At 36.4% G+C, this 23,256-nt stretch overlaps 2 protein-coding genes across 13 annotated transcripts in view; one reads left to right on the top strand and one right to left on the bottom strand.

Moving 5' to 3' along the window:
• The window catches only part of LOC147838831 (odorant receptor 131-2-like), a 1,093,102-nt gene that overhangs the window by 361,389 nt on the left and 708,457 nt on the right, over window positions 1-23,256 (top strand). The gene's annotated exons all lie outside the window — the stretch shown is intronic.
• Window positions 1-23,256, bottom strand: part of myo7ab (myosin VIIAb) — an 85,263-nt gene that overhangs the window by 17,515 nt on the left and 44,492 nt on the right. For 2 of the 11 annotated variants that reach the window (XM_087301146.1, XM_087301145.1), the window contains 21 exons: window positions 17,571-17,690; window positions 17,339-17,481; window positions 15,557-15,767; window positions 15,264-15,399; window positions 13,544-13,650; window positions 13,111-13,152; window positions 12,341-12,478; window positions 10,950-11,108; window positions 10,693-10,785; window positions 10,514-10,608; window positions 10,340-10,424; window positions 10,037-10,255; window positions 7,825-8,142; window positions 7,540-7,740; window positions 7,267-7,443; window positions 4,841-4,930; window positions 3,330-3,457; window positions 3,114-3,240; window positions 2,878-2,997; window positions 2,605-2,778; window positions 42-269 (listed from right to left, as the gene is read on the bottom strand). In XM_087301146.1, the coding sequence (XP_087157272.1) occupies window positions 42-269; window positions 2,605-2,778; window positions 2,878-2,997; window positions 3,114-3,240; window positions 3,330-3,457; window positions 4,841-4,930; window positions 7,267-7,443; window positions 7,540-7,740; window positions 7,825-8,142; window positions 10,037-10,255; window positions 10,340-10,424; window positions 10,514-10,608; window positions 10,693-10,785; window positions 10,950-11,108; window positions 12,341-12,478; window positions 13,111-13,152; window positions 13,544-13,650; window positions 15,264-15,399; window positions 15,557-15,767; window positions 17,339-17,481; window positions 17,571-17,690 (3,111 nt within the window). Of the gene's footprint in view, window positions 1-41; window positions 270-2,604; window positions 2,779-2,877; window positions 2,998-3,113; window positions 3,241-3,329; window positions 3,458-4,840; window positions 4,931-7,134; window positions 7,174-7,266; window positions 7,444-7,539; window positions 7,741-7,824; window positions 8,143-10,036; window positions 10,256-10,339; window positions 10,425-10,513; window positions 10,609-10,692; window positions 10,786-10,945; window positions 11,109-12,340; window positions 12,479-13,110; window positions 13,153-13,543; window positions 13,651-15,263; window positions 15,400-15,556; window positions 15,768-17,338; window positions 17,482-17,570; window positions 17,691-18,908; window positions 19,046-23,256 lie in introns of those variants that run through there. The other 9 variants (XM_087301148.1, XM_087301151.1, XM_087301149.1 and 6 more) reach the window with 7 other exon arrangements.

Raw genomic sequence — 23,256 nt, 5'->3', positions numbered from 1 at the left:
TACATTTTTAAAATAAGAAACATGCACATGACAGCTCTCACCCGATCACAACGATACTCTCCGAATTTGACCCCGCGCACAATCTGCTGGTAGATGAGGTTGGTGGCCACACCGTCCTCTGCTGGGTTGTGCCAGGGGGTGAAGATCTCCTTCCTGAAGAACAGCCTCCAGGGGGCGTTGCGCTCCTGAGCCCCCTGCTCTTTAGCGTACTGCTCGCACTGCGACACCGCATCCATCACATGATCCTTCCCACTGCCCAGTGATGAGACCTGATGCACATTGGACCAAATAAACGTATATAAAGAAGGACACATACACTATTGACCAAAAGCTGTAGCTGAAAGTTTTGAAAATGCACATAAAAAACATGTGCATAACTGAGTAGAATTAACTTTTTATTCAATAAGAAAAGATGCGCATAAGCTACGATGGAAACACTTTTACCGAACAAATTCCAGTGTTATAAAAAGTCATGTGATTTTGTTATAAGAGATCATGTAATGATAGAAATGTGTGTGAATGGACAAACCAGCAGGTAAAACATTGTAAATGTTATTTTGGTCATTCTAAAATGCTGTAACCATGTCAGTCTTAGTGTTATTATATTATTAATTTTCTACAGAATTGTCAAGAGCGTCTGTGCTCCGCATCTTACACCTTCAAACGACACCACATTTTTACTGGTCATATTTACCGCCAGTTAATCAGGAAGTGATGATTTTGTTCTCTCATTAGATGGAAAAGCTACTTTATTCACATGTCTTTTATGTGATATTTCTGTTTTGCATATAAATTTAATTCATATTTAATTTTTAATATAATAATATTTAAATTTATTAATCTTTGAAAGGAAACATAGCTATTGAGGTGTTTTTTTTTCCAAAATCATGAATGACTTTCTGAAAGTGCATATGTTTTGTGTGAAGTCATGAACACGATTACATTTATGAAAACGGCTGATTGTTATGTTAGGGATGACACATATTTGTCAGCTGAGATCATGTGGATTACTTTTTAGCTGCCTAAATATGGATTTTGGACTGTTATATGGTCATTTATGTTAAGCTTCGTATATTTACATTAGATGGAGAAAAACCCTGAAATTTGTTTTTTCAGTTTGGAATCCAGAAGTGAAAATTCATTGAAAATTCTATTTAAACACATATTTTTAAAACTTGATTTAAAAAAAAAAAAGTTTAAAAGTGGAAATTGTGAGGAAAACTACATTACCCATAATATGAAAAATTCCACCAATCAGGAAGTACGAGCAAATCCCTCCAAAATAAATATTTATTTTGTAATAAATATTTAATAATTTAATAATTATTTAATTTAACTTAATCTAATATTTATATATATAAGTCTGTAAAATAAACTACTAAAAGTGCTGACTGTCATAGTAAGTGCTGTGTTGTTGTCTTTCAGGTTGTATCTCAGCTTTAATGTGCTTTTTAAATAAATGAATAAAAAGTAAAGCACCTGCTTGCCATCGCGACAGCAATAAGATCCAATGGACAGCCAATGGCTTTCACTCCAAATTGGCGGAATCCAGGGCTGTTGCTGGGCGCTGCTGTTGCAATGGAACTTTCTATTGAGTGTCGCCTCTAGGTAATTCTAAGCTCTTTGGCAGGGCTAGGGCCTTTTACAGAGATCGTCATTTCTAATTTAATGCAACCCTTTTTTGTTTTTCTTTCTATTGCTGAGCAACAAAAAAAGCAAACTGAAATAAAATGTTGCAACTGAATTAGATTTTTAAAAAATATAAACAGTGACACATCGGATACAGGACAATGCAGAAGACTTTGGTGAGCAAATCAAGGCAAAAACTGGTGCAGCTTGAATAGTGTGACTCCATTCTGTTATAAACAGGATTGTTTTTGTTTTTACTGTAATACGTTCATCATACAACAAATTAATGTTTTCTAGTTATTTTTTTAAAAATGAAATAAATGAGGAAATTACCCATGACAAGTGTGATGCAATGGAGTTTAGTATATTTACTTTCGGCCCACCACCCGCAATAAAATTTGGTTTTTGGCCCTTCATAAGAAAAAGTTTGGGCACCCCTGCTCTAAGCTCTTAAAAATCGTACATTTCGGTGTATTCTGTTACAATAAACAAGAATTTGTGAGACTGTAATTGTTTATTTTCTAATTTAAAACTGTTAAAAATACAATTTTGTACATGTCTTCTGCTTAAGTTCAGCTTTAAATTATAGGAATCATCGTCATCATTTTCATACGGCTTAGTCCCTTATTTATGACCACAGTGGAACGAACCACTAACTATATGGCATATGTTTTACGCAGCCGTGCCCTTCCAGCTGCAACCCAGTACTAAGAAACACCTCATAGGAATCAAGTGAATTAAAAAATACATTTTAAGAAAGAATGCCATTAGCTGAAAATGTAATAATACTTTACTACATTTCTGTTTTTACTGTATTTTAGACCAAACAAATGCAGTCCTGATGAGTACTAGAGACTTCCTGTCAAAAGCAGCAACTCCATTTTTATATATAAGTAGCATAAATTAGGTGTGAAAATAATCTTTTTTAATTTTATATAATTTATTTGTGTAAAAACAAAGTATCAGTGAGCGTACCTTATCAAAAAGTGCAATGTATAAGGAGAAGCCGAAGCGATCCTTCAGGCCGATTTTATCTGACAGAGCATTGCAGAGCTCTTCAGCTGTTGTGGCAGAGTCTGTCAGCAGGGTCTTAGTGGTGCCGTCCATGAAGGTCACCGGCAACATGATGGGTTTCTTAGATTTAGTGGCCTAAAGGAAGAAAGATAGAAGGATCCAGCCAAGCGATTCATACTTTCCGAAACATTCTCCCAACTCAACCTCTAACGGCTTTATTTAATCTTAAAATACCTGCAGCTCAAGCCAAGAAGGAGGCTGAGTTCTCGTTTTATTTGCAAAAGTTCTTCTTAGTCTCTCTTCACAATACGGCGCATAACCAGGAGGCCCGCTGTTAATGAACGTCCGCAGATACTGAAGATAAATAGGCATGAAATATAAAGAGGTGAGCAAGATTGGATCATTAGGATCATTAACAATGTATGAGAATATTTTCCTGCTGACTAGTGCAAAAAATAAGTTTTTTTTACTTTTACAAACTTTTCCGAAGGAGCAAAGCAGCCCACACAGAGGGAGAGCAAGATCCAGCCACGGGCATGACTGCTTTTAGATGCATTCTGGCTCAGTTGTTTACAGATCTGACAGTAGATTTCATCTCTGAGGAAGGAAACAAGCCCACGTGTGAAAGTATTCAGATAGAGTGTGTATTTAGCAGCTCCAACAATTAAGTTTCTTCATGTAATGACCTGAGAGCTGGACGTAAAATGCCATTGCCAATGATGAAGTGTAGCTTTTCTAAATTTGAGGTGGGTCGATCTTCCAGCATGCTATTTCCCTGTAGACTGTAATCGCTGTCCGTCAGCCTTCTAGTCACCTAACAGAGACAGGAAGAGTGTTTAAGATTGAATCATAGCTGAATATTCTATTGTTTACTTTTATTCAGCAAGGAAACACTGTAAAAAATGTTAAGTCAGTACAACAAAAACAAAAACATAATCTATTTGCTTTCGCTTTTTCTTGTTCACTCAACTTTTGAAAACATCAGCTGCACTGACCTAAAAGTATTTGTCAGTAATACAAAAAAACATTTAGTTGAGTTAACATAAGATTATTTATAAGTTTTCTGGAGAGATGAAATACTCTGTAACAAAACTTTTTAAGTTGTGCCAACTGAACTTTTTTTGTCTGCAGAACTGGAATGTCTGAAGTTGAGTGAACAAAAAACATAATACTACATTTTCAGAACAAACAAACATAGTTCAATTGGAAAAAAAAAAAACAGGAAGGCATGCTTCGCAAGTGAAGCTTTACAAAGCATTTTTCCCGGTTTGTTCTGCCATGTTTTGATCCTTGTCCTGTTTACCTTTATTGTTGTTTTACCTCCTGTCCTGTTTGTAATTCTGTGTCTAATAAATGTTTTTTTTAACATTTGTCTCTGCTTTATTTTTATCTTCTCAATTGAACTATGTTTGTTTGTTCTGATAATGTATTATTTTTAGTACCAATTTCCACAAGAGTTTTTTGTTCACTCAACTTCAGACATTTTTGGTTAGTGCAACTGATATTTTCACAAGTGGTTAAGGCATCGACACATGGCACTCAGGTGTTCACGGTGACCTAAGTTTGTTTCCTGCCTCGAGGTCTTATGCAGATCCCTCCCCTCTCTTCTTTACCCATGCTTTCCTCTCTATACTCTCCACTGTTCTATCAATTAAAGGTGAAAAATAAATACATCTTGAGTACATGAGAAAAAATTAAAGGAAATAAGGATTAAGTTCACTCAACTTCAGGCATTCCAGTTTTGCAGACAAAAAAGTTCAGTTGGAACAACTTAAAAAGTTTTGTTACAGAGTAGTTCAGCTCTCCAGAAAACTGATAAAAAATCTTATGTTAACCCAACTAAATGTTATTTGTATTGCTGAAATAGTTTTAGGTCAGTGCAGATGTTTTTGAAAGATAAGTGAACAAGAAAAAGCGAAAGGAAATAAGGATGATGTTTTTTTTTGTACTGACATAACATTTTTACAGTGCATATTACACTTGTCAAAGGAACTTCAAAACAACTATTGAGCAAAATAATCTTCATTTGACTTTTATATATATATATATATATATATATATATATATATATATATATATATATATATATATATATATATATATATATATATATATATATATATATATATATATATATATCATTAATCTTTAATATGCCTAAAACCTAGGTAAAAACAATAAATAGCTAGTTACAGACCTCCTCTGTAAGCTTTGATTTCTTCTTTAATGTGAGGGACACCAGCTTATGACGAACACTGTTTCTCTTCTGGATGTCAGTTGTGGAACTCTGCAAACAATGAAGAAATCTTTCATACCTTATATCAGTGATTATTTACAACAATTTTCAATTTCATTTAAGGGTTCATTTTATAAGTCTGTAACACTTTACAATAAGGTTGTATTAGTTAATGTTAGTTAATGAATTTACTAACATAAACAAATAATGCACAATTTATTTATTATAGTATTTGTTCATGATAAGCAATGTGTTTTGACGATGTGTTTGTTTTGAGGATTTTAACAATGCATTAGTAAATGTTGAACTATGATTAATAAAGACTGTCAGCCTGATCTTACAAGGAAACTATTTCCTAAAAAAGGGTTGAGTCTTTACAGCATGTGCCTCTGAAACTCTAGCCGAAACACACGGATTACCAGTTTAAACTCCTGCTATTTTTTTCCTAGCACACAGATACATTAGCTCTGTCTTTGTAATAGTTTAATTTACTTTATTACTTTAATGTGGATTTTTTTCTCTGGCTTTACAATGCATCGCTACATACACAAACATAAACAACCACATAAAGAGGTAAAAATAAATGAATAAATAAATAAAAATAATTAACTGACTCTCTTTGGAATTAGTATCACATAATGTTGGGAATGAAAACAGTTAAAAATGAATTAAATTGCATGTGTATCAGTGTATTACAGTGGTGAATTAGTGTCTCTTAGACATAATGACAAGACACCACTAATACAACTCAAACAGGCCTTGTTTCCTTATTGACAGGAATTATTTAAATTTAGAAAAACTAGAAATCAGGAATGGGGAATGTGCACACAGACTTTTAATTTCAGTCAGCCAGCCCCAGGGCTTCCAGTGAATTACCATCCTATAGACCTTTTTCATGGCTGCTGCATGGAGGGCGCCATAGCGACCAGCGTCTTCCGGTAGAATGCTAAAAACTTCCGTTTACAGCGTGTACAACTGGTAATTTGCATTCCGAAAATGGGTTTCAATAACGTTTTTAATGGATAACAGAGTGTTTTTGTGACACACAACTTAGAAATGTGTCTGTTAAAGCCGTTATAATCTGTCACATGTGGTTCAAGCGCGTCAGAAACATGAGAAAAACATTCTCCTAGTTCACGTGTCTGCCGTCAGTGTGTGTGTGTGTGTGCGTTCCCGGCCTGTCAGCTGTTACCTCAGCGGCTCTTTAACACACACACACACTCACACACACACTCACACACACACACACACACACACACACACACACACACACACACACACACACACACACACACACACACACACACACACACACACACACACACACACACACACAAAGACACAGAGAGAGAGAGAGAGAGAGAGAGAGAGAGAGCGAACCAGAGTACTGGCATGAAACTTAACAGGTATGAGAGTCGTGCAATTTACAAAAATGAGCAATAAAAGTCTGTTATTGATACTCTGCTGGCTGATTTGCTGTTTATTCTAATCGCGAGCCATTTGTGTTTTATTTTGTGTGTTATTTTTACCATGGTTTGTGTTTTTCTGTCATTTCGTAATGACGCTAGCCTATATTTTCACTTTGTCACAGTTATTAAATCAGTGTGTCAGTGGCACAGTACAGGCTACGTGTGTGTGTCAAACCTTTTGGTGAATTACATTTGTTTGGGCTGGTTATATATTTGAAATAAAGAGAAAATGTTGACTTTAGTGATGACAAGGCTTCATCTACACTGCAGAAGATGCCGTCTGACAATGAGGGGAAAATGTCTCACAGCAGCTGTTTGCCATCCTATTAGAACACATTTCTTTAAATGATCAGTAAAGGAGATGGTGCTGATGGACAATAGTATTAGTTCAAAGAGGATAAAAGCAGGTAAAATAGATTAAAACTATCGTTTCAAAGCTGTCCAAATGTGACTGTTTACATGTATCAGCTGCCGACCGGAAGTTCTTCGCATTCTCCTTGCGCATACACGCAAAGCATAATGGGTAATTTTGCGTTTTTAAGAAAAAGGTCTATACAAAAGTGTCAAGTTTAAGATCTGATTTCTTGAAAAATCTGTAATTTTCACTGCTGATTTATATACAATATAAAATGGATCTCAGACAAAACAAGAAGATGTAAAAAGAAACCTTGTGAAATTGAAAATAGTCACATAAAGCTTTCCCTGGAAGTTCACCATTGGCTGAAAAACACTAGCTGTGCATATGGCCCATTGGGGCCTTTGAGGGTGTTCTGAAAGAGTGCTTACTGATAGAGTATAAGTGTCTTTGGAGTGGACTTCATGTTTCTGTAAGTATAAACAGGAACCTTATATTGCTGAAATGTATTACATGTAGAAATTATTCATTTAGACAATGTGAATTTTAAGACTCATTTTCACCTCCTCATCCACCTGCAAGGCCTGCAGCTCCCTTTTGTAGGTTCTCTTTCCCAACGTCTCATAGATTTTAGTCATAACTGGTATCTTCTCACTGCCATCACTAATACTGATATGATATTTGGGTTCTGGAAGATCTCCCATAAACCTCAACACAGTGATCCACACAGCCAGAGCAGCCTAAAAACACATATGATACAGTCAATGCAGCTTTTAATCCTATTTTACAGTAAGCAGGTAAGCATAGAGATGACTAATAAATAAATAAATGCTTACTAGCTGATCTCCTTCATCTTCATGAAACAAAAGAGGCTGTTTCAGTGGCCGGCGTACATACATGTGTGTTGCATTTCCCTGGAAGTAGGTTGCAGCAAACTTTGCAAACTTATACTCCGATAGGTCCTCCTCTTCATCGTCAGGAAGTGGAAGAGGCTCATCAATGACTTCCTTAAACTGTTTTGGAGCATTCTCTAGATCCTGTAACATCCAAACATTAAGAAAACTCAGATAAGATTCAAGCCAAGCAATGCAATTTAGGTTGAAATTGACAAAGCTCCACACCTCAAACCCTTCTGGTGCTTCACCCTCCAGGTTGGGAAGGGAATTGGCATTGCCCAGGAATCCGAACATCTTGTCCACCATGTCGGAGTCATTTACTGGCTCCTTTTTTTCTCTCTCCATCTGCTCTAGAAGCTCTTTTTTCCTCCGTGTCTCGTTGCGCTCTGCCAGCTCTCTCTCCTCCTGCTCTCGGTCGAGCTGCGCCAGGCGCTCCTGATGCTTCCTGGCTGCCTCAGCCCGAGCCCTGCGCGCCGTCATCTGGTTTTTCAGACGCTCCTCTTCAGCCAGACGCTGCCGCTCCGCTTCTAACCGACGATCCCGCTAAACAGAGAACAAACTTTAATTCTGCACAAATAAATATACAGATTCAAGGGTTTATTATAACAAACTTTGAATGGTGGCTTGTTTGATTGATGGACAGGTGATGGATAGATAGAGAGATCAATGGATGGACACAGAGATGTATGGATGAATGGATGTGTGGATGGATAGACACATGAATAGATATACTCATTAATGGGTAATGGGTTTGGGGGGTCCAACCCCCCTAATTAACGATTGACCCAACCTGAAGGACATCAAAACAAGATGTATGAGGGGTCTGCCCTTTAATAGTTAAGAAATAGTTTGCTCTGATCTGCTTCTTAAATAATATTAATAATTGAAATAATAGACAATTTCAATGTACAGTTGAACACCGCTATAATGGTTCATACCATTGTGAATGCATGTTTGCCTCAAAAACATTAATTCATCAGTTTGAAACAAATCTAGAGCATCAACAGACAGTGTAAGGGTTTAAAAAACATGTTTCTTTAAAAAAGGTGTTTGTGGGTGTCTGTAAATATAGATGCATAGTTTGTATTTTATTATACACTGGCTCACACATGGAAGTTAAACAGTAAAATTAAAAATATGTGCAGTCTTTCATGGTTATCCATTAATAGGTGCAGGAAAGCAAATCTGTCACTTTTTCTGTCAAATTTACTTAATATCACAAATATCATTGGGAACAACTCAATGTTTTAACATATTACCAAACATAGCCGAAAAACTTGAGACCCCTCCCCGGTATAATGTATAACTCGCACCCTGCTTTGAGTTTAGGTCACAATTCATGCTATTAACTACTGGCTTATTACATGCCTAGCATTGAGATATTAACTGTTCATTAGTAGTTATAAAGTATGATTTTATTCTGCATTCCTAATTCTACCCAAAACCTAAAACACCTACCCTACAAACTAGTAATAAACAGCTAATTAGTAGTTTATTAAGATTAATACTGTAAATTGAGACTTAAATGAAGTGTAATCATTAATGGATAGATGGATTGATAGACTGATTTACAACAGGGTGAATGGAGGAATGCATAGAAAGATAAATAAACAGAAGGATGAAAAAACTATGGATGGACTGATGGATGGATAGACTTACAGTATAGATTGATGTACTGATTGATAGAAAAGTTGATTGGTTAATGGACAGATAAATAAAAGCATAGAACGATTGATAAATGGATAGGTAGTTAAATGGATAAATGGATAGACAGATAGGCTGACAAATGAATGGATGGATAATCAAATGCATAGAAGGATAAATAAATAGATGGATGTAAAAAAGATTGATGGGTCAATGGGTGGATTGTCTGATGATTGATGTATAGGTGGATAAAAAGGTTGACTAATTAATGGACAGATGAATGGATGCATAGAACGATCGATAAATGAATATGTAGATGAAAACAGATGAATAAATATATGGATCAAATATTAATGGATGGATTGATGGATGTTTGGATGGATGGCTAATCAGACTGATGGCAGGACAAATAGATGGAGAGATAAACAGATGATGGATAGACGTTTAGATTGATAGGCAGACTGAAAGATGGATGGACAAACAAATGAATGAATAGTTGGATAAATGGAGAGAGATCAATACATAGATGGATAGAGGAATACACAGATAGGTGGATGGATGGATGAATATATAAATAGATCAATAGATGTATGATGGTGGGTGGACGGATGATTGATGGATGGATAAAATGAATAAATTGATAGATGGATGAATAAATGGACTTGACAGACTAATAGACAGATGGACAAATGTATGGATGAATAAACAGATGGATGTTTAGATACTTAGATGGACAGATGAATATTATAAACGATGGATGGAGGATTGTTGAATGGACAGACATAAGATTTACCTCCAGTCTGAGTCTCTTGCACTGTCTCCGTGCTATCATTCCTCGAGCATAAGCCTGGATTGTCAGAACCGCATGGAAGCGTTTGGAAAAAGTACGCCGTACCAGGAGTCCTCGACACCAGGCCTGCAGCAATGTGACACGTATCCTGGTCGCCTGATACTCCTGATGCAGTTTCCGTGACCTGTACAAGGCCTGAAGTCGCAAGAAACCTACACGCATCTGGAAAAAACAGACATAATAACAATCAGACAAAACCTCCAAACAGATTATTCCTGCTCAGGTTTCACAAACGACACAACTCACCACAGCGTAGTGCTTTCTAGTGATGTAGCCTCTCCATATGCGCTGGATTAACATCACAGCTCTTCTAACCTTCAGGAATTTAGTTCTGGAGAACAAAAGAGACAGATACACATCAGATTTTGATTTTATTTTTGTTTTTGTCCCCTCATCTTTACTCTTTCTTTTTCCTCATACCTCTCTTTCATTCCTCTCACAGTCTTCTGGATGAGAATGACCTTGTCAGTGATCACTTTATCTCTTTCCATTTCCAGGAGCATGTCATGGTGATCCTATGCCAAATACAGACCGGGTACACAATTAGTTACAAATCTGGAACACCAAAATCTTCAGAAAACAATGACTCGTAGCAAAACCTTCAGAAAAATTTTTGTCTTTCCGATCTGCCAGTCATCGTCTCTCAGCAGAACTGACACAACAATACGCTGACAGGTCCCTCGCAGATCTTCCTGTGAGAAGACAGAGATTGAGCTCCCTTCATGCACTTCACACTTGTCAAATAACATGACCAGATGGAATTTTAAAAACGGCTGCGTGGAAATAAGCTTTGAGAAAAGCTGTCAAGCAAACATTGGCTGCTGACTGCATTAACACAGTAAAGCTTTGGACTTGCCTGTTTGTGGGCTGGTTTGACCCCAGGCATTAGCACCCGATAGCGGTCCACGAACTCAGCGAAGGTATAGCGTATGGGATATCCAGCTCTGCGTATGCGGATCGTCTCCATCATCCCAGAGTAGCGCAACTGCCTGACACACAGTCCTCTATCAAACATCTGCAGAGAAGAGAATGAGGGCCGATTCAGAGTTTGACTTTAAAGTTTTTTCTTCTCATTAGCATAATCAGTATTATACATTCTCTTCAGACAATATCTTTATCTTAACATGTCTACTAGTTTCCTCGTATTGTTGGTTGGTTTTTAATGAAATGTATGGTTAAGAAATGAATTTTTACTTTGATTTCTAAATAAAACTTGGTTTAAGGCTCTTTAAATGATAAACAAGACAAAACCCATTTTTGCTGCTCACTAGGAAGGATGCTTGTGTATTTCAGTTCTATTATGTAAGTTGGCTTTTATGTCACAAAATCAATGTAAACAGCTCACAGGGAACACTCTTGTAATTCACTTAAACTACTTAAATTCACTTAAAGTTATTATTAATTGATATTTTTGTGAGGAACTGGTGAAAGAAGAGTATGGATTTTTTTAACAGCTCAGAACTGCTCCGAACTGATTCAAGAGAATGCAAGAAAACATCAGAATGAACGCAGAATAGGATGGATGGATGGATAGAAAAACATAGATAAAAACAGATAGATAAAAAACGAACAGACAGACAGACAGACAGACAGATGATAGATAGATAGATAGATAGATAGATAGATAGATAGATAGATAGATAGATAGATAGATAGATAGATAGATAGATAGATAGATAGATAGATAGATAGATAGATAGATAGATAGATAGATAGATAGATAGATAGATAGATAGATAGATAGATGGATAGATAGATAGATCTGTGTGCAAATTGTATGTTGTAGTTTTACATCATATTTATACATTGTATTACACATAGTTGTTTGTGCAATCCATATTCATGCCTTTGAACCAAATGTGTAAATGATCCAATTTGACTACCCATATAATAAAATAAGCAAACAAATGCACCCATTCATCCATTAATTCTTCTGAATGCATATTTTATCTATGGCCGAAATAAAAAACGAATACATAATTCATTCTATAGAACGCTTGTCCTGGATTGCAAGAAATAATTAAATACATAAATCTCCAGACCTCATATCATATGAAGGGTTGTGACAGACAGACAGACAGACAGACAGATAGATAGAGAGACAGACAGACAGACAGACACCTTTATTAACTATCCTGAAATGCTGTTTGACTGGCTCTGGGACTTAAAATTTTTTAACAACTTTACTGCTTTTAAACTTGACATCTGCATCTCCTGGAACAAGCACAGAAATATTGGTTTACTCACCATGGGCTTTTTGAGCTCGTTGGGTTTGATGCAGCGCACAAAGAAAGGCTGACAGACGCTCAGCGTCCTCATGAGCAGTTCCAGTGAGCGCTTAAACTGACTGCTGAGAGTCGGCGAGCGTTTCCTCGTCTCCATTCCCTGAAAACACACAAATCCCCTCATTCAGCTCACACACGAACAAGAGAAACTCACAGGAGAGGACCGCTGCTGTGCTACACACTTTATAACTGCACACCAACACAAAAGTACAACATACACCCAAACTACCTACAACACAAAGACACCAGATCACCTTTCTCTCTTTTCTTCTTTCATTCCTGCCTTTGTTAAACATCATTCTTTCATACTTCCTCTCATCGTGTTGCTTCTGGATCTTCATTCGTTGCTCGTGTTTGTCTCTTTTCTTGCTGTTATTCCCTACACTCTGAATGCAAATGCTTTGTGAAGAAAAAGTAATCGAGTAGTTTTTCCTTCCTCAATCTACAGTCAGTGCCAGGAAAAAAAGTAACTGGAATTTCTCCCACAAACAAAAAACCTCTAAATAATGAACAAGCCGCATCTAACTAGAAACAGACCAGAACAGTTTTTTGGAGAATAATGGCACTGTTAGAGCTATTAAATTACTATGTCAGCGTGCCCTCATCGACTACTTCAACACAAAACCATTTCCAAAGGAGAAGAAAACCACAGGAAGGAGTTTTAGCAAGGACTATTGAGAAAAAGCAGTTTGGTAGGGGTCTGAGAGGGACACAAACCACACCATTGATTACCTTTTGAAGGGTTGCAGTGGGCTCCATATAGCCACACAGAAACTGAGGCCAAAACATGAGGTAAAGGAATGAAGGACAGAAGGAGGACAGAAAGAGAGACAGAGAATTGACTGCTGTTAGCCAAGTGTGCTGAGAATCAGCCAAGAGAGATTAGGGCTGACATTACCACAGAAAAAGTGAGTATCAGCAGCAGGGTTAGTCAGATGTGCTCATAATGTCATGTTAGAGACTCATTTGTTGCAGTCGCTTCTCTCATTCACAGCGTGTTCTTTCAAGGCTATTATGCTAGCACACGTCTTTTCTTTTCAAATGCAACCCTGCCATAAACCTGCATGGCCAACATTTGGCCCTCGGAGAGCTGTGGCCACGCTGGCATGTCGTGAGCATATTAATGCTGAGCAAATATGGATTGGGTATTGGAAAAGGGCATCACCATGGCAACATCAGCTTGGAAGATCTGCTTGATGAACTTGTTTTTGGATGAATGGACGAGTTGGATGATGTCACTGTGGAGACTGTCTCGGTTCTTCTCCAGGAAACCTGAACAATGAAACAAGAGGTTTTACATTTTCATGAAAATAGAAAAAAATGTCTTTTGTAACTGCTGTAATATTTAATATGATTGCTCAGTGTCTTCACAGGCTTTTATTTCTTTGTTGTAGGCTGACATGGCCTTTAAATAAAACCCTGAAATGTATGGAACTTTAATGTGGTTAAAAACTGCCTGAAACCACTCCCTGAAACAAATCCTTAATTGAACTAGTAATGATTTGTAACTTTATAAATGTCTTTACTGTCACTTTTAATTAACCTGTTCTTCATCTATTAACCCTTTATCTGGAGATGAATCATATATAGTAACTTCATTGACATTGATTACAGTAAAATTATTTTTTAGTCGAAAAAGTTCAAAAGTTTTGTAATAAACCCCAAGTAAAACTCCAGGGTTTTTCTAAGTGTTTCAATAATTGCGCTATGAAAGGTTAGGTAACACTTCATTAGAAGGGCAACCCAGGCTCATTTTGAAAACATAGCGCTATGTACAATTCTAGAGAGTCCCAGGAAGTATGTTTTTTTTATTACATACCCTTGTATACATTTCTGGTCCCAGGAGCTACGTTTTGCAGTTTTTGTTTTGGCGAATCCACCAGAAGCCGTTGTGTATGTTTTTGAGATCCCAAATTTCTCTCGCTAGTGCCATTAGCGCCTGTAGTCACGTAAATCCACCAGAGGCCACAGTTGACTAACTGAATAAATGACTGACCAATCGACTGGCACACCCTTCACCTTCCCTACTCCCAACCAATAGTGTTTTCAAAAGCACTGGTTATCCCACCCACCCACTTCCCTAAACTAAATTAGATTTCATGCATGCTTATGACAACTGTCACTAAGTTATTATCGTTTTAAAAGCAAACATGACAGATATATTTGTTATGATAACTTGACACAAACATCAAAATCTGTCTTTGTCTTTTTTATGACAATTTGACATGACCAAGAAAACAAAATATGTTACAAATCTAGCAAAAAACTTGACTGTCAGAAGGCCATTATAATTGCGTCACTTTTCTTGACCTTAATTACACTGGTACAATTTGAATTTATTATTAAAATGTTATTAAATATTAATATTATACAACTATTTTAGAGTATTGACACTTTATTGAGATTTCGATGACAAATTCGGTTTGTTTTACTTAAAAAAGTGATCAGACAATTATAATGCCTCAGAGTGTCATGTTAATGACAGATTTATGACAAGGTATTTTGACTTGCGATGTCAAGTTGTCACGACAAAGACGTCTCCAACAATGTGACATTTAAAATGACATAATTTGATTATGAATGATTATAAATGACACTTAAAACCAATCTAACTTACCACAACCTGAACGAATATATTTTAAAATACATTTATTTATTGTTTTCAGAATTATACATATGTAAGTCATACAGTATTTGCTATTATCTACAATAAAATGATCTCACTCTGAAATGCTGGTCTTAAATCTATATGTATGGTGTTAAAGAATCTTGATAATTGACTTTCTGAAAAGCTGCTTGACACAATCTGTACTGTATAAAGTGCAATAGAAATGCTAATGACTTGACTTAGATTACCAACAGCTCAGTAATTCAATAATGTGTACCTTTAGTTTCATAGTGCACCACTCCAGCAAAGTGCTGAATGCCGAACTGAGTCTCATGGCTGTGCTTAGGCGGGATGTAGTTGGTATTAAGTTTGTGCTGGGAGTTTAGCTTGTTCAGCATGGTTGCATCTGTTCCCTGAGAAAAACACAGCTCGTCATAAACACATAGCTTGGCTATAGCTTTCCCCCATTCAGCTGATGAATAAAAATGTTCTCAGAACTGAACTGGAAATGCTTTGTCTTATCTCTAAATCTACTTTGCAATCCAAATACACAGCACAGCAATTTTTTACCTTTGGGAACTTGCTCTCCTCATCAATGAGGGAAATGATATTCATAGGTTTGATGGCAATCATGTCTAGGGCGTCCTGGTTGTCGGTGAACTCAATGTCCTGCCAGTTGATGTCCTCCAGGTTATACTCCTCCTGCTCCAGCTTGAAAACATGGTGGACGAAGAACTGCTGCAGGTTCTCGTTAGCAAAGTTGATGCACAGTTGCTCAAAGCTACACACAGCAGGAATGAACAAGAGAAGTACTGGTTTGGTTCTCAGACAATATCTTTAAAACAGAATTTTAACCATCATAGACATTAGAAATGTTAGATTTTCCAAGTTTGAGGTGAAAATAGCAGAGCATTTCAAAAGCAATGCTAAGGTTAACGGTGCTGTATGTAAGTTTTTGACTCTTCTATAAAGCATAAAAATGCCATACTATGTTTGCAGATATTTAAGAAACATGCCAAGTGAACACTCTTGTTTATCTAAATAACAATGCTGAACTTTATTTAGCTTTGAAAATGTGTTTTCCGCGTCAGAACGCTGTCGTTGTTTTGGTCCTTTTACCCGTCCAATGCCAGTTTAGACAATTATATTTAAGCACTCCGGGTTGCCTTTATGGAAAACAGCATATTTCATTCAATTAGTCAGGAAGGCTCTCAAAGAATGCATTTGATTTGCAGTGACAAGCAATTTGGCTATTTGCACCAAACGAATTAAGACAAAATGTAAATACAGCCGTCCAGAAGCACAGAATATGCACTCACGAAACTGTAAGGTTTATACCCTAATTAATGCATATTAAACCTCTTTAACATTATTAAATGTACATGCTCAATCACGTGTTGGTTTGAACTGAGTCACAGCACAAACCAATTTCAAAATGGTTTAATTTTTATTTATTTTATTTTCAAGATCTGAGGTGAACTATCTGCTGTTGTTTTTAGTAGTATGGCAATAAATGTCATGTAAAAGGGGATTCAAACTCACATTATTAGCATTTAACACTAAATAAGGCACATGAGGTGTACCTAATGTGATCATTGTCAAAGTTTTCTGTTGTTCAGCTATAAGAAGCCGTTTCCTATATATCAATTTGAGGTGTTGGCGAAAACTCCTTTAATATGTAAAATATTCCTTCTATTGTGTGCTGTAGCTTTTATTTAGAACACGGTTTAAATCAGCCTTGTTGGTCCTCAATCTGGCAACCTGCGCTTGCAATTGTTTTGATCCAGGAATTCAATACCTAGTTCAACCACTGAAATAAATAAATATTTATTTTATTTAAATGAAATTATTCATTTATTTATTTGTGTTATTCACAAACAAAAGAAGGAGAAGGAGACAAGGAGACAAGAAAAAAAGGCAGATACTTGAGCAAGCCCATAGCCAGCATTAAGGTCACTGAGGTCCAGGCCTCATTAAAAATCTAATGTTAAGGAATGTGAAGTTCCATAATTAAGAAGTAATTTTAAATCATCTTGCAGAATAAATTTACATCCTGACTCACAGCAGCTCTCAGACGCAAGCTCAAAACATGCGGGTGCAGTTCATGTTGGTTCATGTTGCATTCATATTTCAAAATTTATTTGGACAGAGATTCATTTTCTCTGCAGTCTTAGTCACTACTTGTTTGTTGTGTTTGTGTGTGGCAGTGTTCGCGCCTTAATAAAATGAACCGCATTAACTGAGCAATCACGCCAGATTTTGTATTAAGCAAAGTGTGACTACACTCTGAGCAGAGCTGTTGCACTTGGGGAAATAAAAACAACCCAAATTTTTCTATTTACCAAAACTAACCTGTTAACAGTGAAATTCTCGAAACCGAAGATGTCGAGCAGGCCTATAGACCTGCGAACGGTCCTGTTTTCTGTGGAAGGAGCCCTGAAGATGGTAGCATTGATTTTATCCACTATCCACACAAACAACCTCCCATAGATTCCCTGAAGAAGACAAAAACTGAAGATATTCATGACTTCTATGATAAATGGGGAATCAAACTACATCACTTAGGGATCGCAAATAACCTGACCTTGACAAAGGCATCCCGGACGTCCAGTCCCTGCTCCACACTGAGGGGGGTGGAAACACTCTCACCTCTGGTGATCAGGGTACGTGTGGTCAGACACATCATGACATCCTGAGGGTCCACCTGTAAAATAAGACCATCAGAGATCACAGACAGTTGACCAGTTCTGGCCTGGTCAGAAAATATGGATTTTTTAAAGCAAATAATTTTGCACCTTTGACTGGATTTTATTACAGTGATTATTACGTTTCTGGCTCGTTATACACTTGGCAAATAACCCAACTCACTGATCCTGTAGATTTTTATTTCTTAAAAAAAGAAGAGGGTACCCCATGCCTATATTCCAGAATGATTCAAAACACATCAGGCTCACACTGGAAAAGAAATCTTCTATTATTTATACATGAATTGACCGCCAAATTGATCTTAACCTACTGAATGTCTTTGAGATATGCTGGAGCAAACGGTGGTTCGTCACAGGGTCTGATAATGGAGTACAAAAAAAAAAAAAGTAAGATAAAATATATTATAATATAGGTTTTTTGGGGGGGAGACAGGGAAGATAATTCTTCAAAATACATAAAATAAATGATAATAAAATAAATAATAAAGGTTATTTTGTGATATGTGTAATCAATAATAAATAGGAATAATAATATTATATTACACTGCAATACACTGTAGCAGAATATGAAATGAATTAAAAGAAAAATTGTTGTTCCAGAACAGGACAAAAAACTCATTTATTATTAAACTTGATAAATAGAGCTTGGTTTATTGCAATAACCATGTTACAAATCCTTAGTTTTAGCACAAAATATGTTTTTTCTTAATTTTTATTTCTCAAAAAAAAAATCATAAGAGTTCACACTTAGCTAATAATTGGTTATATAACGTGTTTGGTGCAATGACTGTAAAAAATATGGACGACGCGACAGCCCTTTTTCCCATTGAACGCCTTGAGGGCAAAACGCCTGCTTGACGGGCACAAACTGTGGCAAAAGACTGCTGAAATTGGAGCCAGACATGCGCAGAAGGATTGTCTGATGGAGCCAGAGGAGGAGCCGCGAAAATGAGCAGAGTCGAGCTTCCAACCAAACGCTTTATGTAAAATCAACTACGCCCCCCGAACTTCTCAGCATGCGTTTGCTGTCATATCAACACAAATGGATGTAATAACGTTAACAAATATGAGGGTTTTATATATTCAATCGCGCCAGCTCCAGGCCGCATCGCATAACTTACGCCTGTTTCACACCGCAAGCGTCAGCGGCGCGTGAGCAGAGCGTGAGCAGCGCGTGTGTTTTCGGCGTCCATGTTAACAGATTAGAGCTTTCATACCGCACGCAGCAGCAGCGCGTCAGTGCGAGGCGTGAGCGTCGCCGAAGCAGCAGTGTATGGCGCTCCTCCGAGCTCTTTAACCTGACGCTGCAACGTGCACTCGTCTCACCGAACGTCTCACTGAACGTCTCACTGACGTCTTAAAAAATATTTTTTTTTGCTATTAAATCCATGCGATTTAAGACGCAGACGTGACGTTGACGTGACGTTGACGTCACGTAGACGTCACGTAAATCACGTGTGGCAGTGAAGTGTCAAGCCAGACGTTACGCGTGATTCACGTGTAGCAGTGAAGTTATTTATTTATTTTTTTGCTAACACGTATCATAACACGCTGCTCACACGGCTCAGTGCAGTGTGTGAGGCAGTGCACAATTTTCTTGCCCTTCATACATTCCTCTCAATGGACGTGACATCAACGTCTGACTTGTTACATGACGTCTGCGTCTACCTTTTTTTTTTAAATATATATTTTTCAGCAGTTTTTAGTGCGTCTGTCTGCTTTTTGCCGGCTAACTTATACAATATACAATAATTATGTGCAAATTAAATATAAATATGTTAATATATAATGATATTTGTTTTCAAGATAGCATTAAAACGTATAAAAAATGTATAACAAAAATAACAAATGTCTCCGGAGGTAAAGTTTAGGTTGTTTATTAATATATTCATGTCGTTAAGTTTTGTAAAATCCTTTTTTAATTTGTTTTACATTTGAGTCTTATTGTGTTTAAATTTTTTACATGTTCAATGTAGCCTACCGCATATCAGTGATGACCAACTCATCGATCACTATCGCCTGTTAGATCTGATACTTTTGCTGTAAAATATTAGAAAAATAGAAAATTACATTAACCATTATTGTGTTGTTTTTAAAGCACCTTTCTTTTTTATTTTACTTTTAAAACATATTATTGGGATTCTTTGACAAATAAAAAAAACATAACCTACTTTATTTTTCATTTGTTTCCTTTCTTTTTTGAAAGAAAATGTATATTTTTATTCAGCAATAATATTACATTGTATTTATATTTTGAATAATAATTTTCCAGGATTCAATCAATCAATCCTGTAAAAATTTCATAGAAAAACATTTAACAGCACAACTTTGACAATACACTGAAGGATCATGCGACATAATAGTGTCAAAAAATTTAACTTTGCATCACATAAATAAATAAGTGTATTAAAATAGAAAAGCATTATTTTAAATTGTAATATTATTTCCTAATATTACCCAAACCCCGAACCATTCATAATAATAACCAAAACAGTGATGTTTAATCCTAAAACGTTGAATAGCCTAATGTTATTTGAAATAATTAAAATTTGCTTTAAATGTTACATCTAAACAAAAAAACTAAAATCGCCAGTAGGTGGCAGAATGTCACTATTACAGTTTTTCCCAATTGTTTACACACAATTACTTGTACTTCAGACACAATGACTACAACATGTAACTGATGCACCAACCCCCTGAACCAATGCAGCTTAACTACAAGCACAATTCCTGCTTTACACTCAAATTGCGCGTTTAAAACACTTTTTTCAAAACACTACACACAATTCTCTGCATTTTGCATGCAGAAAATCTCTTGTTTTAACAAGGAACACACTGTCATTCACAATTGTAAAGTCAGTTGTCCTACTTTGCATACTAACTCATCACATGAGTAAACACCTGTCACACAGAATTGCAATTTAGGAATCAGAGCTCATCTGGTTTATAACTGGTTCACTGCCCACACATGTTTTTTAGTTGTTTATCTCCTTCCATATTCTCCATTCCTTAATCATATTGAAGATTTTTTTCCTGCTTGGGGATGGAAAGTGTATGCCGAAATCCACACTTTATTTTTCGTTTTTTACTAACAGTATTCTGTAAATCCTTCTGTTAATGGCAAATGAAGACCACATTATGTGCACCTTTGTGTTGGTTGGGATGAACACTCTGTAAACTGAAAATACTGTAAAATATATTTGGTATTTGTTTGTTTTGTATAAAAACAATATTTTGAAGTATTTTACAATGCATTTCTGTAGGCCTATGTACTGTCTGTAGTAACTGTAACACTAAATGAAAAAGGCTGACAGTAAGTCATTATGATGAATGGAGAAGAATTGGTCAGAGTGTTTTACATTCAGCACATCAGTGTTCAACTGCTTCTTATAAATGTCTATTGATGTGATGGTTTGTGTGCATCATTTGAAAACAAAATACCATGTTGAGAAGAAATCACATTGTGTTAATTGTGTTTCATTTTGCAGGAGAATTAAAGGGTTTCACCCTAGAGTTCTGACAATATGAGGCATGCTTTCAGAAAATGTGTGTAAACAAATGGGAAAACTGTAAATTGTGTGGATTTCAGTCATACACACTTTCTATCCCCAAGCAGAAAAAAAATCCTCAATATAATTAAGGAATGGAGAATATGGAAGGAGATAAACAACTAAAAAACATGTGTGGGCAGTGAACCAGTTATAAACCAGATGAGCTCTGATTCCTAAATTGCAATTCTGTGTGACAGGTGTTTACTCATGTGATGAGTTAGTATGCAAAGTAGGAAAACTGACTTTACAATTGTGAATGACAGTGTGTTCCTTGTAAAAACAAGAGCTTTTCGGCATGAAAATTGAGCAAAATGCAGAGAATTGTGTGTTGTGTTTTGAAAAAAGTGTGTTTTTAACCTGCAATTTGAGAGTAAAGCAGGAATTGAGCTTGTAGTTTAGCAGAATTGGTTCAGGGGGTTGGTACATCAGTCACATCACATGTTGTAGTCATTGTGTCTGAAGTACAAGTAATTGTGTGTAAAAAAAACTGTAAGTGAGTCATTGTTCATTTACAGTTTTTTTTTTTTTGATTGCTCAAGCACAATTTTGAAATGAAGGCTCATTTTGTCAAAACACTACACACAATTTCCACATCCACACACACAAACAGCAGAACACATCAGAACTTTTGCAAAATGAAACACTTTATCCAAAACTTTACAACACTATAACAAAACACAATTTTAACACCGTAAAGAACACACACGCCTCATTCAAGATAAATCTATTTGCTTCATTTACACACTGCGGTAATCAATCTTAAACACTCGTATAATTTCTAACTGACTAATACTGATATAATCTGGGTTTGATTTGTTTCAGAGGTATTGCTACACAGTACATGAACATACTGTATTCACCAAACAGTGATAGACTGAAAGCTAAATATTGCCCTATCCTAATAAAAACCATACAACAAATGTAAAGTGTTTTATTCAGCTTTCTGGTGATGTGTACATTTTAATATATATAAAAAAATCCCATCCCCTGTCTCCTGTTTACCAATCTTCCTCCCCTCCATGCTTCCTCTTCCATACTGCAACATTGCCTTCCATATTTATTGAAGATTATTTATTTATAGCTCCTGTTTAACATATTTATTGAAGACTTATATTTAACATATGTATTGTAGATAAATATAATAGTTTATACCTAATACCCAGTTACAGTTTTTCATTATTGCTAACACACTAAAATTAAACTTTTCCTACAATTAGCAAAACCGTACACTAATAGAGCAAAACACAAGGCTAGATCTGCACAACTGTAAGCACATTGTCAGCTTCACACTTTTGGCAAAACATTACACACAGTCATTTGCAAATCACTAAACACACTTGGATGCTTTTGACAAAGAAATTTTTTCATAATGGAATTTCCTTGCAATTTCAAAGCAAAGGCCTTCAAATGAGCACACACATGAACTATAGGTCAAACACAGCCATCAGGTGTGCACACACACTGCTGCAAACTGTAGACACACACACCAATCAGCTGTAACCACAATAAAAGAAGCAATATAGGAATAACCATATATGGCATACCAAAATGTTTATCATTTGTATAAATATTACCGTTTGGAATAAATAGCTATAAATAAGAAAGTTAAAAAGCACTTAATTGCAAATGAAACATAACTGTGGATAAGTGAAAACACTGATAGAGAATGAATAGGTATAATAAAGCAGAAATAAGAGCAATGTGCTGCAAACCCTTGAAGCAGACGCAGACGTGACGCAGACGTCACGTTAAAGCAGCGCAACAGTAATGTGGCAGACGCAGACGACACGTTCGGCAGACGCAGACGTCACGTTCGGCAGACGCAGACGTCACGTTCGGCAGACGCAGACGTCACGTTCAGTGAGACGAGTGCACGTTGCAGCGTCAAGTTATTGACCCATTCCGCACGCCATAGCAGTGCAGTGATCGCCTGTTTCACACCGCAAGCGTCAGCGGCGCGTGAGCAGAGCGTGAGCAGCGCGTGTGTTTTCGGCGTCCATGTTAACAGATTAGA

This window comes from Danio rerio, chromosome 21, assembly GCF_052040795.2.
Source record: "Danio rerio strain M-AB ecotype USA chromosome 21, GRCz13ab, whole genome shotgun sequence".
NCBI classification, from domain to species: Eukaryota; Metazoa; Chordata; class Actinopteri; order Cypriniformes; family Danionidae; genus Danio; species Danio rerio.
The sequence above is the reverse complement of the archived record's forward strand: the minus strand, read 5'-3'. Positions and strand labels throughout refer to the sequence as shown.